Genomic DNA, 13,965 nt, shown 5'->3' with positions numbered 1-13,965 from the left:
GACCTCCACCTCAGCGGGGAGGAAGTGTGGACAACAGGAACGAGAGGAATACAAAGGAGAAATCCTTCCTGCATATTATCACATATGATCTTTAGTAAAGCGTCTCCAGATAACACAGATGAATTGGCGCTCTACAAATAAAGATTGATTGATTGATTGATGAAAGGTACGTTTTCAGGAACCTAACATGCAGTTTGTATTCTAAAGACCAAAACGCACAGAAAAAGCTACGTTTAAAAATACCCACCTACATGTGGACTAGGCCTAAGTCAGGGGTAAAGTACTTCCTGCATTGCCTTACTACAGCTATGGACCTTGCTCCATTAAAGAGGTCGTTAACGCTGACAGCCCTATACGCCTAAACACTAACATCACTTCAAGCTGTTTGTTTTATGTTGAAGCCCAAAGCAACGCCCCCCCTTTCCCTCTAACCTTGTTTAGGACTGGACATGGATCTGTGCCTGCACCAGGCATTAAGTCCATTAAAGGTGACGGGTCGACGGATGGCCGTGTTGAAGTTTTAGGACAACAGTTCTCAAATTCACTGAGGTGAGATATTCATTTGATCTAAATTCCACTAAATGTAAAATAACCAGATCATTAAACTTTGGTGTTTTCATCTCTGCTCCTTTTTCCTGAGACATGAGAATATTAACATCCTGGTCTTCCTCTGTGTTTACAGCATGAATAGACAACCAGCTGTTGGACCTGGACCTGGACCTGGACCTAGACCTGGACCTGGACCCGGACCTGGACCTGGACCTGGACCCAGCTGTCAGTCTGCAATGAGCGACATGTCAGCTGGGCGCTTAATTGATTTTAAAGCACAACCAGCTTCTCTTCCACATGGGTAAGCTGTTTATGAATAATATATAAAACTCAAAGATTATGAATTAATTTTCATGGAGAGTATATTTATATCCTGCTTGTTTCTTTACTTCCTACATTTATTCTGAAACTACAAGTCTCTGAATCACATGGCCACCTTAAAGGAGCGATATGTAAGATTACATATTACTACAATGCAGCAGCCAGTATGTCCTCCTTCTAACTTTAGATTCTGCTCCTGAATGCTCTAGATTTATTTGGACCAGAGAAGGTAGGCGCTTTTAAGGCGACCCCACACGGCCGTTTTAGGGCTCTCTACAATGTTTAGAATTTAGACTGCAGTACCCATTTTAAACACTAGGGGTCAGTTAAAGAGGGCCTAAGAAACACTCTTTGCAAAAACACTTGTTTATTAGAAGCACTTATCAGAGTTCTGACTTGAATCTTAACTAAATTGTAATTTAGCCATTTTACAGCACATTTACGTTGTGTTCTTCACTGCTTGGAGCTTTGCTATTCTACATGATCCCTCCACAGACCAAACCAAGAGAGCTCCAACGTTTCCAGTAACCAGTATGTCCAGCAGCTCAACAAAGTGTTTCCGGTCTGTACATGTGCAACAGTTGTTTTCACATCTGATCTGTTCACAACAATTACCATGCTGCACTTTCAGACCAATGAAATTCACCATGTGTCAAACATGGATCTGATATTTGGTTTTAAGATTTAGTTTGATTTAATTATCTGTTCCAGGTTCTCCGGCAGGACATCATCAACTTTGTGGAGGAGGAGCTCAATAAGTTTCAGGAGGGTCTGCGTCACCCAGAAATGTTTGAGAGTCCGAGGGGTGTCGAGGATGAAGGGATCAACAGAGAGGCATTTCGAGAGATCACAGTGGACTTCCTGAGGAGAATGAATGAGGATGTGCTGGCCGACCTGCTGCAGAGGAGTAAGAGGATTTCTGAAAAGATTTTACATGCTGGATTAATGATGTTTAGAGGTAGGGAGAGGGAGAAGTGTTTCCTGCAGGAAATTCACCAGGAGGATTTCAATCAATTTGTTTTTTGTTTCTGAAACTGTAGTTAAGGCTGAGGGTGCATGTTGGTAAGGCGTCCGCCTCGACTGTAAAGTGCCACGGGAAACGCTGGTATGAAACGTGTCACATGCCATTTTCAGATTGGGTTTCCACCAAAGAGCCGTAACTTAGCTCAACTGTCATCCCGTCTTTGTGTGTTCATATTGATTCTGTGACGGCGTGATATTGGTGGCCCAGTCTTTGAACTGTGATTTCACATTCACACCACTGTTAGTACCTGTGAAGACGGTACAGAGGGGGGGTCACTTCCGCAACATTCAGATTGAAGGTGAAGTGTCACAAGGACGTAAACATCGGTCTTGAAATGGCGATCTGAACAGGGTTGATGTTCGCTTTCTTCTGAAGAGTCTAACTGTCATATTCTTTATGAATAACTTATTGGTCTTATTTGTTGTTTCTTCATTCAGGTAGCCCTTCTTCAGTTTGCAAACAGAAACTCAAATCTAACCTGAAGGAGAAGTTCCAGTGTGTGTTTGAGGGGATTGCTAAAGCAGGAAACCCAACCCTTCTGAAGCAGATCTACACAGAGCTCTACATCACAGAGGGAGGGACTGGAGAGGTCAATGATGAACACGAGGTCAGACAGATTGAAACAGCATCCAGGAAACCAGACAGACCAGAAAAAACCATCAGACAAGAAGACATCTTTAAAGCCTCACCTGGAAGAGATGAACCAATCAGAAGAGTGATGACAAAGGGAGTGGCTGGCATCGGGAAAACAGTCTTAACACAGAAGTTCACTCTGGACTGGGCTGAAGACAAAGCCAACCAGGACATACAGTTCACATTTCCATTCACTTTCAGAGAGCTGAATGTGCTGAAAGAGAAAAAGTTCAGCTTGGTGGAACTTGTTCATCACTTCTTTCCTGAAACCAAAGAAGCAGGAATCTGCAGGTTTGAAGAGTTCCAGGTTGTGTTCATCTTTGACGGTCTGGATGAGTGTCGACTTCCTCTGGACTTCCACAACACAAAAATCCTGACTGACGTTACCAAGTCCACCTCAGTGGATGTGCTGCTGACAAACGTCATCAGGGGGAACCTGCTTCCCTCTGCTCGCCTCTGGATAACCACACGACCTGCAGCAGCCAATCAGATCCCTTCAGGGTGTGTTGACATGGTGACAGAGGTCAGAGGGTTCACTGACACACAGAAGGAGGAGTACTTCAGGAAGAGATTCAGAGATGAGGATCAGGCCAACAGAATCATCTCCCACATCAAGACATCCCGAAGCCTCCACATCATGTGCCACATCCCAGTCTTCTGCTGGATCACTGCTACAGTTCTGGAGGATGTGCTAAAGACCAGAGAGGGAGGAGAGCTGCCCAAGACCCTGACTGAGATGTACATCCACTTCCTGGTGGTTCAGTCCAAACTGAAGAACATCAAGTATGATGGAGGAGCTGAGACAGATCCACACTGGAGTCCAGAGAGCAGGAAGATGATTGAGTCTCTGGGAAAACTGGCTTTTGAGCAGCTGCAGAAAGGAAACCTGATCTTCTATGACTCAGACCTGACAGAGTGTGGCATCAATATCAGAGCAGCCTCAGTGTACTCAGGAGTGTTCACACAGATCTTTAAAGAGGAGAGAGGACTGTACCAGGACAAGGTGTTCTGCTTCATCCATCTGAGTGTTCAGGAGTTTCTGGCTGCTCTTCATGTCCATCTGACCTTCATCAACTCTGGAGTCAATCTGATGTCAGAAGAGTTTTTGACCTCCCAGGAGTGTGACACAGGAAATGGAGAAACTTCAATGACACACTTCTACCAGAGTGCTGTTGACAAGTCCTTACAGAGTCCGAATGGACACCTGGACTTGTTCCTCCGCTTCCTCCTGGGCCTTTCAGTGTCAACCAGTCAGACTCTCTTGCGAGGCCTTCTGACATCGACAGGAGGTTCACAGACCAATCAGGAAACAGTCGAGTACATCAAGAGGAAAATCAGTAAGAATCTGTCTGCAGAGAAAAGCATCAATCTGTTCCACTGTCTGAATGAACTGAATGATCGTTCTCTAGTGGAGCAGGTCCAACAGTCCCTGAGATCAGGACGTCTCTCCACAGATAAACTGTCTCCTGCTCAGTGGTCAGCTCTGGTCTTCATCTTACTGTCATCAGAAAAAGATCTGACCGTGTTTGACCTGAAGAAATACTCTGCTTCAGAGGAGGCTCTTCTGAGGCTGCTGCCTGTGATCAAAGTCTCCCAGAAAGTTCTGTAAGTTTATTCATCTATAAATGATCTACTATTTTCAACAGAAAACAAACTAGTCTACCACTTGTGAAAAAACTCTCTCAGCATTAACGCGTTAATCCCGATGCGATCACGGTCAGAATTGAAAGCATCAATTTAAGTAAATCACATTTAACCTCAAGTTATTTTGTCCCTTCAGGCTCTCCGTAGATAGTGGTCCTCAGTGTCTCCCTGTAGTCTCAGTGATGTAAAAGAAGGACACTGCTGCATCTTTGAATGTTTCATTTCACTTTAACAAACTCTCAGACAGCTCAGCTGACGAGTCCAAAGTAATATCCACCTTATGACATCACACACTGACCTTATGACATCACACAGCCTGCCCGATTTATCGGTCAGTCGATAATATCGGCCAATATTAGCATGTCCAGTGACTATCAGTATCGGCTAATTTTATCTCCGATATGCACCGATATTACTCGATTTCTTCACCATTCAAATAGCATTTCATTTGAGTTTCATTGTATTACACTAGCAGTTCTCTGTCACCAGCAGAGGGCACTATATGGATTTCAACAAGCATCATCATCCAGTGTCGAGCGGTGATGCTCAGTTACTTTCCACCTGAGTGACCTTCTTGTCTTCATTATAAATCTTTTTAAAGTATTTGATAACTGAGGGATCAACACATTAAATGTGTGTATCTATATCTACAGATCGAACAGATCTGAGAAAGATATCAGCTGATATATCCGTATCTGATTTTTTCTCTTCCTAATATCGGGCTCTAATTAGTATAAGTGACTGACTTTAAAATGCTCGACCATTGAACCTCTAGCTGGTGTGAACATTCAAACACACGGATCCAAGAGCCGTGGATTCATTTCTTGAGTACAAGCAAAAAGTGGATGTATGGATTTCATGTAGACTTAAAGAAAGATAAATAAAGCAGAGTACATTACCTAAGCATCCAGGAAGGCAACAGGGAATCTAAGCTTCACAGGATCAGGCTAAATCAGAACTTACAGCCATGAACAAACTGAATTTGCAGAGCAGTGGAAACATGGTTGCAGAGTGACAGCGGGTGACATGCCCACATGTAAGGATCACCTGTTTCTTATATTTGGTCATGACACTGAGTGACTCCACCTACTTCTCGCTCAGGGAAGCTGCAGGCTTGAGATTTATAACATATATATTTATAACATGTTTTCATACTGTTTTCTCCCCCAGGCTGAGTAGCTGTAACCTGACAGAGAGAAGCTGTGAAGCTCTGTCCTCAGTCCTCAGCTCCAAGTCCTGCAGTCTGAGAGAGCTGGACCTGAACAACAACAACCTGCAGGATTCAGGAGTGCAGCTGCTTTCTGATGGACTGGAAAGCTCACATGGCAGACTGGAAACTCTTAGGTCGGGTTCTAGCTGTTTGAAAATGCTCAATCTGACATCTTTTTATGATTTCACATTGTATTAATTAGAATCTACCTGTGGATGTCTCCCTTCAGGCTGAGTCACTGTGGTCTGTCAAAGAAGAGCTGTGGAGCTCTGTCCTCAATCCTCCGCACACAGTCCTGCAGTCTGAGAGAGCTGGACCTGAGCAACAACAACCTGCAGGATTCAGGAGTGCAGCTGTTGTCTACAACACTACAGAGTCCACACTGCAGACTGGAAACTCTCAGGTCAACATTCATGGTCCCATTTCATTGATGGCACTTGCAGTAGTTATAGAGTCAGGATAATCTTTTCTATGGATGACCTCGCACATGTGATGTTTTTGTGTCTGCAGACTGTCAGGCTGTCTGATCACAGAGAAAGGCTGCAGATCTCTGGCCTCAGCTCTGACCTCAAACCCCTCCCATCTGAAGGAGCTGGACCTGAGCTACAATCATCCTGGAATCACAGGATTAACGCTGTTGACCGGTCTACAGAATTCACAATCAAAGCTGGACACTCTCAGGTATGATGAGATCTTTGTCTGTCTGGGTCACACACGAGGGTAAAACACTGAACTATGAGCGTTTAGTTTTAGAAGTTATGAGTAAAAATATAAACAAACATTATTATGATTATTAGAAAGGTACAGTTCATGCATGAGCACAAACACGGGCTAGTTGAATATATTTTATATGAGTGAGGTAATGTCCATGTTCTGTGGTCACAGAGGATGTGTTAATCTGCCCCCCCCCCCCTCTTTTTCAGGTTGGAGCCTGCTGGAGCCCAGTGGTTGACACCAGGTTTGATGAAGTGTGAGTGTTTTTTTTAAATATTTGTCACATATTCACAGCGTATTTAAAATGAGTCACTACAGCTGTTTGAATATTAAATGATTGTTAATAAACTTCCTGATTACATCACACTTATACTATAATCATTGACACTGGAGCCATAGCTTGGTATTATCTGCTGTGTTGTTGTTGCTCTGTCTCAACCCATCTCTCGTCTATCCCACTTTCTCGGTTCATCCGGTCACGTCAGCTGCTTGTTCACCAATGAGCTCAGTTCGGCTCGACGTTTCTGCCGGTTGAGAAGAACGTGTTTCCTTACAACGCTGCAGAGCGCTCGCTCTTGGTGGATTGATGTTTGTACGGTCTAAAACCGGGGCCCGTTTCAAAAATGAGACACACCTCCAACCCCGATCCACTCACATTCACACGGAGGAGTTATCAATCAGAACTCACCTCAAATAATACGAGACAACTGAAATCCACCTCTGTGGCAGGTTTTCTATTAAAAGTTGTGAACGCCCCGCCCTGATTTGTGAGCACAGAAAGCGTGAGCTGTGGTCGTGCGTCGTAACGATTCAGTCATACAGTATACGCCGGCCTTTACGCCTCTATCTCGGGTTTGAGTGACCTCCCTTTCTGGAGCAGGAAACGCAGAGCTTCCTTCACGTCAGGGGGAACAGACTCTGGGTCTACACTAATCCTGCTTTCTAACACCGACTGTCGCTCTTTTGAAATGTGTCTTGAAATTGCTTCTGTTATGGTTTGTGGCTACGTTAATGAAAATCCATTGATTGAGTCCGTCAGTAATCATCGATGATCATTTCATAACGCCATCTTTATCGTGTCTCGTTCTCTTCTTCAGATTCCTGTGAACTCACAATCGACACCAACACGGTAAACCACAGAATCCAACTGTCTGACAACAACAGGAAGGGGACACTTGTGGAGGGCTCTGTGTTATATCCTGATCATCCAGACAGATTTGACCCCACTGCGCTGCTGTGTAGAGAAGGTCTGACTGGGCGCTGTTACTGGGAGATTGAGTGGACAGGAGGAGTGTTTATATCAGTGAGTTACAGAGGAATCAGCAGGAAAGAAAACAATGAGTCTGGAAGAAACGATCAGTCCTGGAGTCTGAGCTGCCGTGATAATGAAGATGAAGTTGAATACTCTGTCCTTCACAATAACGTAGAGACGCCTATTACCCGCTCCTCCTCCCAGCTCTATTTCTCCTCACCCCCCTCAACCACGCACAGAGCAGCGGTGTATTTGGACCACACTGCTGGCTCTCTGTCCTTCTACAGCGTCTCCTCCGACACACTGATCCACCTCCACACCTTCAACACCACCTTCACTGAACCTCTCTATACTTGGTTTGGGTTTGGGTTCTGGCTCGGATATGAAGGTTCCTGTGTCTCTGTGTCGTCTGTAGAGGGAGAGTCTCCTTCTGTTCACTGCTGATCAGTATCACCCCATTCAAGGCTCTCCATAACCTCCGTCACCTCTGTACCTCTCTGATCTCCTTCATACCGACACACTGACCCTACTCTCCGGTCTTCCTCCTCCACGCCGCTCTCTGTTCCTCCTGCCCACTTAACCTCCATCATGGACCCGCCGTCTCTGGAACTTTCTACCACCAACCCCCCATGACACAGACTTTATCTCGACTTTAGAATCCTGTCTCCAAACTCACCGATTTAGAATTCCCCCCGCAGGACTACCCATCGTTCCTGGGGGACATGGCCTTCTCCATTGCTGCTCCCACCCTCTGGAATTAACTCCCAAAAACCAGAGACCCCCTCCCTCACTCTCCACCTTCAAGAAATCCCTAAAAAAAAAAGAAACAACTCTCCTCTTCACCGCCATGTGATTGCTCTTAGTACATTCTTCTAGTTTTTACGCATGAATTGCAAGATGTTCCCCTATGTTTCCAAGGTATAGAAGACAGCAACGAACCAGGTTTGGGTCGGAGTTCTTGTAAGTTGGTTATAAATGTTAGTATAAAACAGCAGCCTCTCCCTGAGAGGGTGTATTTGATCTGTGGTAATAGAGCTTATAGCTGCATGCCATACAAACATTTAAAAGGGACCTGTTATTTGGCCTACTTAGTTCCTATGATTAGAGAAGTAGAATCTAAAGAAATTGCTGCCCTGCATCCACCAATGGATAGACAGAAAAGATAAATATTTGGGTTTCAGGAAGCAGCAAGCATCCTTTTGCCATCATATGGTGTTTATGTGTCTCAGCAGGAAATTAAAGCATTATCTAAAGTATTGGAGAATCATCTTAACGCCTCTAGTAGAGCTATGTTAGCTGAACACAAAGAGCTTCAGGAGGTTAAAAACGTGGTAATGCAGAACAGAATGGCTCTTGATCTCCTCCTAGCTGCAAAAAGGGGAACCTGCAAAGTTATTGGTACTGAATGTTGTTCCTATATTTCTGATGCTACTACTGATGTTATGAATATGGTACACGACACTGCACAAGGGATAAGAGAACTGCATGAAAACCATGGGTTCAATTTGGGGATTTTAAAGGAATGTTGGGTTCCTGGGGTGCTGGTATTTCTAACCACTCTTGTGGTTACCTTAATGGCGATTCTATTTTTAGTAGTATGTCTGATAACTATAATTAAAGCCATTTTTCGACATGCTGTTAAACCTATTAGCCAGGCCTCTCAGGTTGTTATTGATAATAATATTGAACTCATACCATGTAAATTAGGGTTAAAGGTTTTGAATTTAAGGTTTGAATTTTTCTAGGTTTTGTTTCTATTTTGACAATCACATTTAATATTAAATGAATGTTATATTTTGAATGAAGATAAATTAATGGTGTATTTTGAATAAAATGCTATGTTGGTGTTGGGGTTTTATCAAGTCAACTGTGGTTATATTTTTTAATAATTAGATTTAATTATTAATAATATAAATAACAATATCATTAAACTATGTTTAATCAACTCTTGGGGCACCACCCTGGAATCAGGGAAATATAACCAAAATATCACTCAAATCAGTCTCAAATTAGTTACTTAATTACTAATATTATTAATAATTAATAACTATATTTAATAAATTGAAGGCGTGAAATCCGTACACAAAGCCCTCGCACCCAGCTTATATCACAATGTAAATACACCAGTAATCACAAACAACTGCTCTCTTAAATTATAACAGAATTTATTTAAACAAAGCAACATCAATCCAAAATTTAATCAAACAAATAACTTACAAACTAATCTAAGCAAACAAACATTATCAAGGAAGGCTTGTGGAAAAGGAGTAAGAATGGAGTTGTGTGTGTGTGTGTGTGGATGAGAGAGAGAGAGGGGGGGCGAGAGAGGGGGGAGATTGCTTCGTTCTACGTGGTCGCTCTTCCGATGGCGCACACCTAACAAAGACCTGGCGTGGTCTATTGTCTAAAGAGGCCGAGTTCGGCCCTGCACGATCTGTGTCTCTGAGACGTCTGGATGACTGCGAGTGTACAGAAATCTATGTGTGAGTCTGCAGCCTACGTGTGTACTGGCGTGGTGGTGGAGTTAGTCTCCAGATGTGCGTCTACACAGGAATATGTGTGTGTGTGTGTGTGTGTGTGTGTGTGTGTGCGTGTGTGTGTGTGTGTGTGTGTGTGCGTGCGTGCGTGCGTGCGTGCGTGCGTGCGTGTGTTAGATGCGTGCCTGAAGAGGCCGGATCACAGTTCGAATCCCGCGCCACAACTCGGAGTAATTCCCTTCATTCACAGAAACAAACCAATGGCCGAATTCAAGTTAATACGGCTTACACTGGCCTTTCTGATCAGAAGAGTAATACCCGGTTATAAAGCTGTTACGATAAACACATACAGGACGCAGCGGTCCGAAACAGGAACAACAAGAGTTTTAAACAGGTAAAACTCAGGACGCGGCGCTCCAACAAAGAGAAAAATTACAGTTTTCACATCAATCAAACAATTGTTAAAAACACTCTCTAAAGCTAATTCTGCCCAGACCTAATTAAGCCTCACTTGTGAATCGCTTTGCCCGTGATTGGTGAAGGAAAAGAGTCCGGCATTGGAACAGATCTCCCGTCCGTCCTGGTGCAGAGGCGTTTGATGGCGGCGAGGGTCCCTTACAGCAAGAGCGGCTTCGATATGTTCTCCGTCGAGTGGAAAGATGCCCGTTGATGTCCTTTTGTTGCAGGACGGAATAAGATTCAGATTCAGAAAACTTTATTTATCCCAGAAGGGCAATTCCGTTTCACAACCTACCAAGCCATTGAAAAACGCAAAGACAACATAAAAGGAAACAAACACATCACCACAGCATTCAAGCAGTTACATTCACATGTCAGTAACAACAATTCAACAGACGAATAGGTCGTCAAGTGAGAAAGCCAGCGCTATCAATCTACAATTTCCTAATACAATGACAGACTTGTTCAGCATTCAACAGCCTGATAGCTGAAGGGATTAAAGAGTTGGAGTATCTATTTGTCCTCCTTGGAGGGGCAAAATAGCGCCGTCCAGAGGGCATTAAAGAAAACTCGGATGAGACAACATGTTCAGGTTGGTTTATGATCCCTTTGGCTTTCTGGACCACACGCTCCTTCCACAGGGAGCTCAAGTCTTTCAGCTGGACTCCAAAAATCTTAGAGCAGACTTTTACGATGTGGTTCAAACTGTTCTTGTCCTTCACAGACAACCCATTGAACCAACAGATAAAAGAAAATGTTAAAAGACTTTCTATAAAAGAATGATAAAAGCTACATAAAATGCTTTGTGAAACACTAAAAGAGTTCAGCCTCCGCATCAAATGAATTCTCTGTTGGTCTTTTCACGATTGACTCTGTGTTTTCAGAGAACTTAAATTCAGAGTCGAACACTGTCCCAAGGTATTTATATGAGTCCACTATTTCAACCTCTCCACCATGGATAATGTTAGATTCAGGGTGACAACAGTTCTTAAAAATCTATGACCAATTCCTTGGTTTTTAGGACATTAAGATCCAGGAAGTTGTCATCGCACCACTTAACAAAAGTTGGTAGAGCACCGCCATGGCCTGATTCTGAGCCCTGAAGGAGGGACAGCAGAACAGTGTCATCTGAAAACTTTACCAGATAACTGCTCTCTTGTGATGTTCTGCAGCTATCTGTGTACATGATAAAAAGCAGGGGGGACAGGACACAGCCCTGAGGGGAACCAGTGTTTGACATAATTATTTTTGACATTTGACCATTCACGAAAACCTGCTGAACTCTGTCTGTTAAAAAGTTTAAGAGCAACATTAAAATCTGACCAGGAAGTTTAAAGTGAGAGGATAGTCTCTCAATTAAAATATGAGGCTGCATTTTATTAAAAGCTGAGGAAAAGTCAGCGAATAAAAGTCTGGCATGGGATTTAGGTTTTTTCAGGTGTTTGTACACAGTGGCTAAAATGAAAACCTTGGCGTCGTCCACACCTTTGCCAGCTTGATAAGCAAACTAAAGTGGATCAAGTTGACCATTTATTAATGAGACAACTTCTGCTTTTAGGATTTTATCAAATGTTTTCATAACAAGTGAAGTAAGAGCGACTGGTCTAAAATCATTCAAATCCTTAGGTTTAGCTGCCTTAGGCACAGGGATAATTGTGGATGTTTTCCAGATGGGGGGTATCCGGCCACACTCAGCGCACATCTGAAAGTTTTGTGAATATGTCACTGAGTTGGTCAGCACAGTGAAGCAATGTGCGCCCATGGATGGCGTCAGGGCCAGCAGCTTTTTTTGTATTAACTCCCTTCAGTAGAGTTGTGACAGTTCCCTGAGAGATCACAAAGTCATTCTGAAGAACAAGAGATTCTCTTACTATTGAAATATCATCCAAGAAATCAGACCTTTCCCAGCGAGAAAAAAATGAATTAAAAACATCTGCCAAGTCAGCATCATCCACACCATCTAAACAGATAGGAGGCTTAGTCCCACAGGTGGACTGGTTAATTGATGCCATGGATTTTATTCCTTTCCAGGCTGCTCTGAGGTCACCACCACTGAACTGATCCTCAATTTGATTTTTATACTTAAGTTTTGCCTTCCTTATTTCCTTGTCCCTCCTTTTCTTCACACGTAGGTGTGATGTATTGCAGGGGATTCTGGGATTAAGAGTCCTTTAGGTCTCTTTGTGATCCCATTGAATAACTTAAATGAGGCTTCTCACAGAGATGCAGGCCCAAGTCCATTGTTTGCCTGTCTTAAGCCTGAATGGCCAAACATTGGTAATTAATGTAAAAAAAAAAAAAAGACTGGAATCGACGTGGGACAAACAACTTGTTTGAACAAAAGCACTGAAAAGCACTGAAATGAGCGTGCAGCATGTTTTGGAAGATGGTGCTTACGGGGCAACTTGCAGGTCGAAGTCTCCAGTGAACATAAAGTTCAAGAAAACACATGAATTAGTTCTCCGCAGAGACTTCTGGAATCACTTTTGAATGTTTGCGTTCATCACCTCTCGCTGTGAGGAGCATGTGTGAACAACCAGGTCAGGTCAGTCCTCCTGAAATGTTCTAGATATTTTCAGGGGAGCAAACGTCTGAAGTGTTTGAGATGACATCACGTTAGCAGATGTGTTCTCTTGATGAAAGTGCGACCTTGAAAGTTGGTTTCGGCAGGAAGCGGCTCCCTCCTCTTTCCAGTCCTGCGTACCGCCACTGAATCTGTAAGAGGTACTCAGGATTGGACCGCCCCGGCCTCATGTCCCCCCTTGGTTTAATAAATACAGTAAATAATCTGACCTGCAGGTTGCCCTTTAAGTTTTCGTGTTCACTTTGTCTTTGAGATCGAGATTTAGTTTCGCTCTCAGCGGGAACGTTTACCGCTTTCTCTCAGAACACGAGATAATTCATCGAGCTGATCACGGTCTCAGTCGGCGTGTGGTCAGAAAAAAAGAGGTGTTCATGTAATTTGATATTAAACCTCGGTGTTTTGGCCTCGATATCAAAGAGCATTAACTGTTTGACCCCCAAGCGGCGTTTGTCTGAAAGTAACTGAGTGCTAAAGTTACTTAGATCAGTGTTTCTCAAACTTTTTAGACTGCGTACCACCTCCGAAAATATTTGGCTCTCCAAGTACCACCATTATGGTAGACGTTAAAATACACTGTAGGCCTATTTCTACACACATTTTATGCAGGAGGTTATTTATTATTGACTGTTGGCAGCCACACTATAGGCTTACTAAGGGCTAGAGCTAGAATTGGCAATTAAACTCCACACAACACTGACATTTACCCAAATCAAAAAAAAAGTGCAGCACAATAAAAATGACAACTTTATACCAACAACCTGTTTGAGAATATTTAGTCTCCAGTGTTTCCCACACAAAGACGATACCGATACGATAAAACACTGTATATTGTATCTTAATTTCATTCTGAAATATGTGTCATTCAGTGCAGCAGCAGTACAGATGGAGCAGTGTGTAAGACTGGTCATTAAAATGGCAATCTTATCCATTTGCATTGTGTAAAGTGTCAGTCTGTGGCTATTTTTCTGAAATTAATGAAAATATGAGTACACAAGGCAGTTGTATCTTTGGTTGAAGTGATACAATTACTACTTTATATACCTTATTATTATATACCATATTTTTGTCACAGCATGTTACTTTTTGAAGATAGATGTA

At 43.1% G+C, this 13,965-nt stretch overlaps 1 protein-coding gene across 2 annotated transcripts; it reads left to right on the top strand.

The window, feature by feature from the left end:
• The first annotated feature begins 364 nt into the window (after window positions 1-364).
• LOC109975845 (NLR family CARD domain-containing protein 3-like) lies at window positions 365-9,214 on the top strand. Of its 2 annotated transcripts, XM_065958702.1 has the most exons (10): window positions 380-549; window positions 683-850; window positions 1,366-1,432; window positions 1,582-1,777; window positions 2,332-4,132; window positions 5,342-5,515; window positions 5,611-5,784; window positions 5,892-6,062; window positions 6,305-6,351; window positions 7,193-9,214. In XM_065958702.1, the coding sequence occupies exons 2-10, from the start codon at window positions 684-686 to the stop codon at window positions 7,789-7,791; spliced, it is 3,396 nt and encodes a 1,131-aa protein (XP_065814774.1). In that variant the 5' UTR covers window positions 380-549; window position 683; the 3' UTR covers window positions 7,792-9,214. The 2 variants fall into 2 exon arrangements, with proteins under 2 accessions (XP_065814775.1, XP_065814774.1); XM_065958703.1 differs by lacking the exon at window positions 5,611-5,784 and having other exon boundaries at window positions 365-549.
• Window positions 9,215-13,965: the final 4,751 nt, after the last annotated feature.

The sequence above is a fragment of the Labrus bergylta genome, chromosome 9 (genome assembly GCF_963930695.1).
Source record: "Labrus bergylta chromosome 9, fLabBer1.1, whole genome shotgun sequence".
NCBI lineage: Eukaryota > Metazoa > Chordata > Actinopteri > Labriformes > Labridae > Labrus > Labrus bergylta.
The sequence above is the reverse complement of the archived record's forward strand: the minus strand, read 5'-3'. Positions and strand labels throughout refer to the sequence as shown.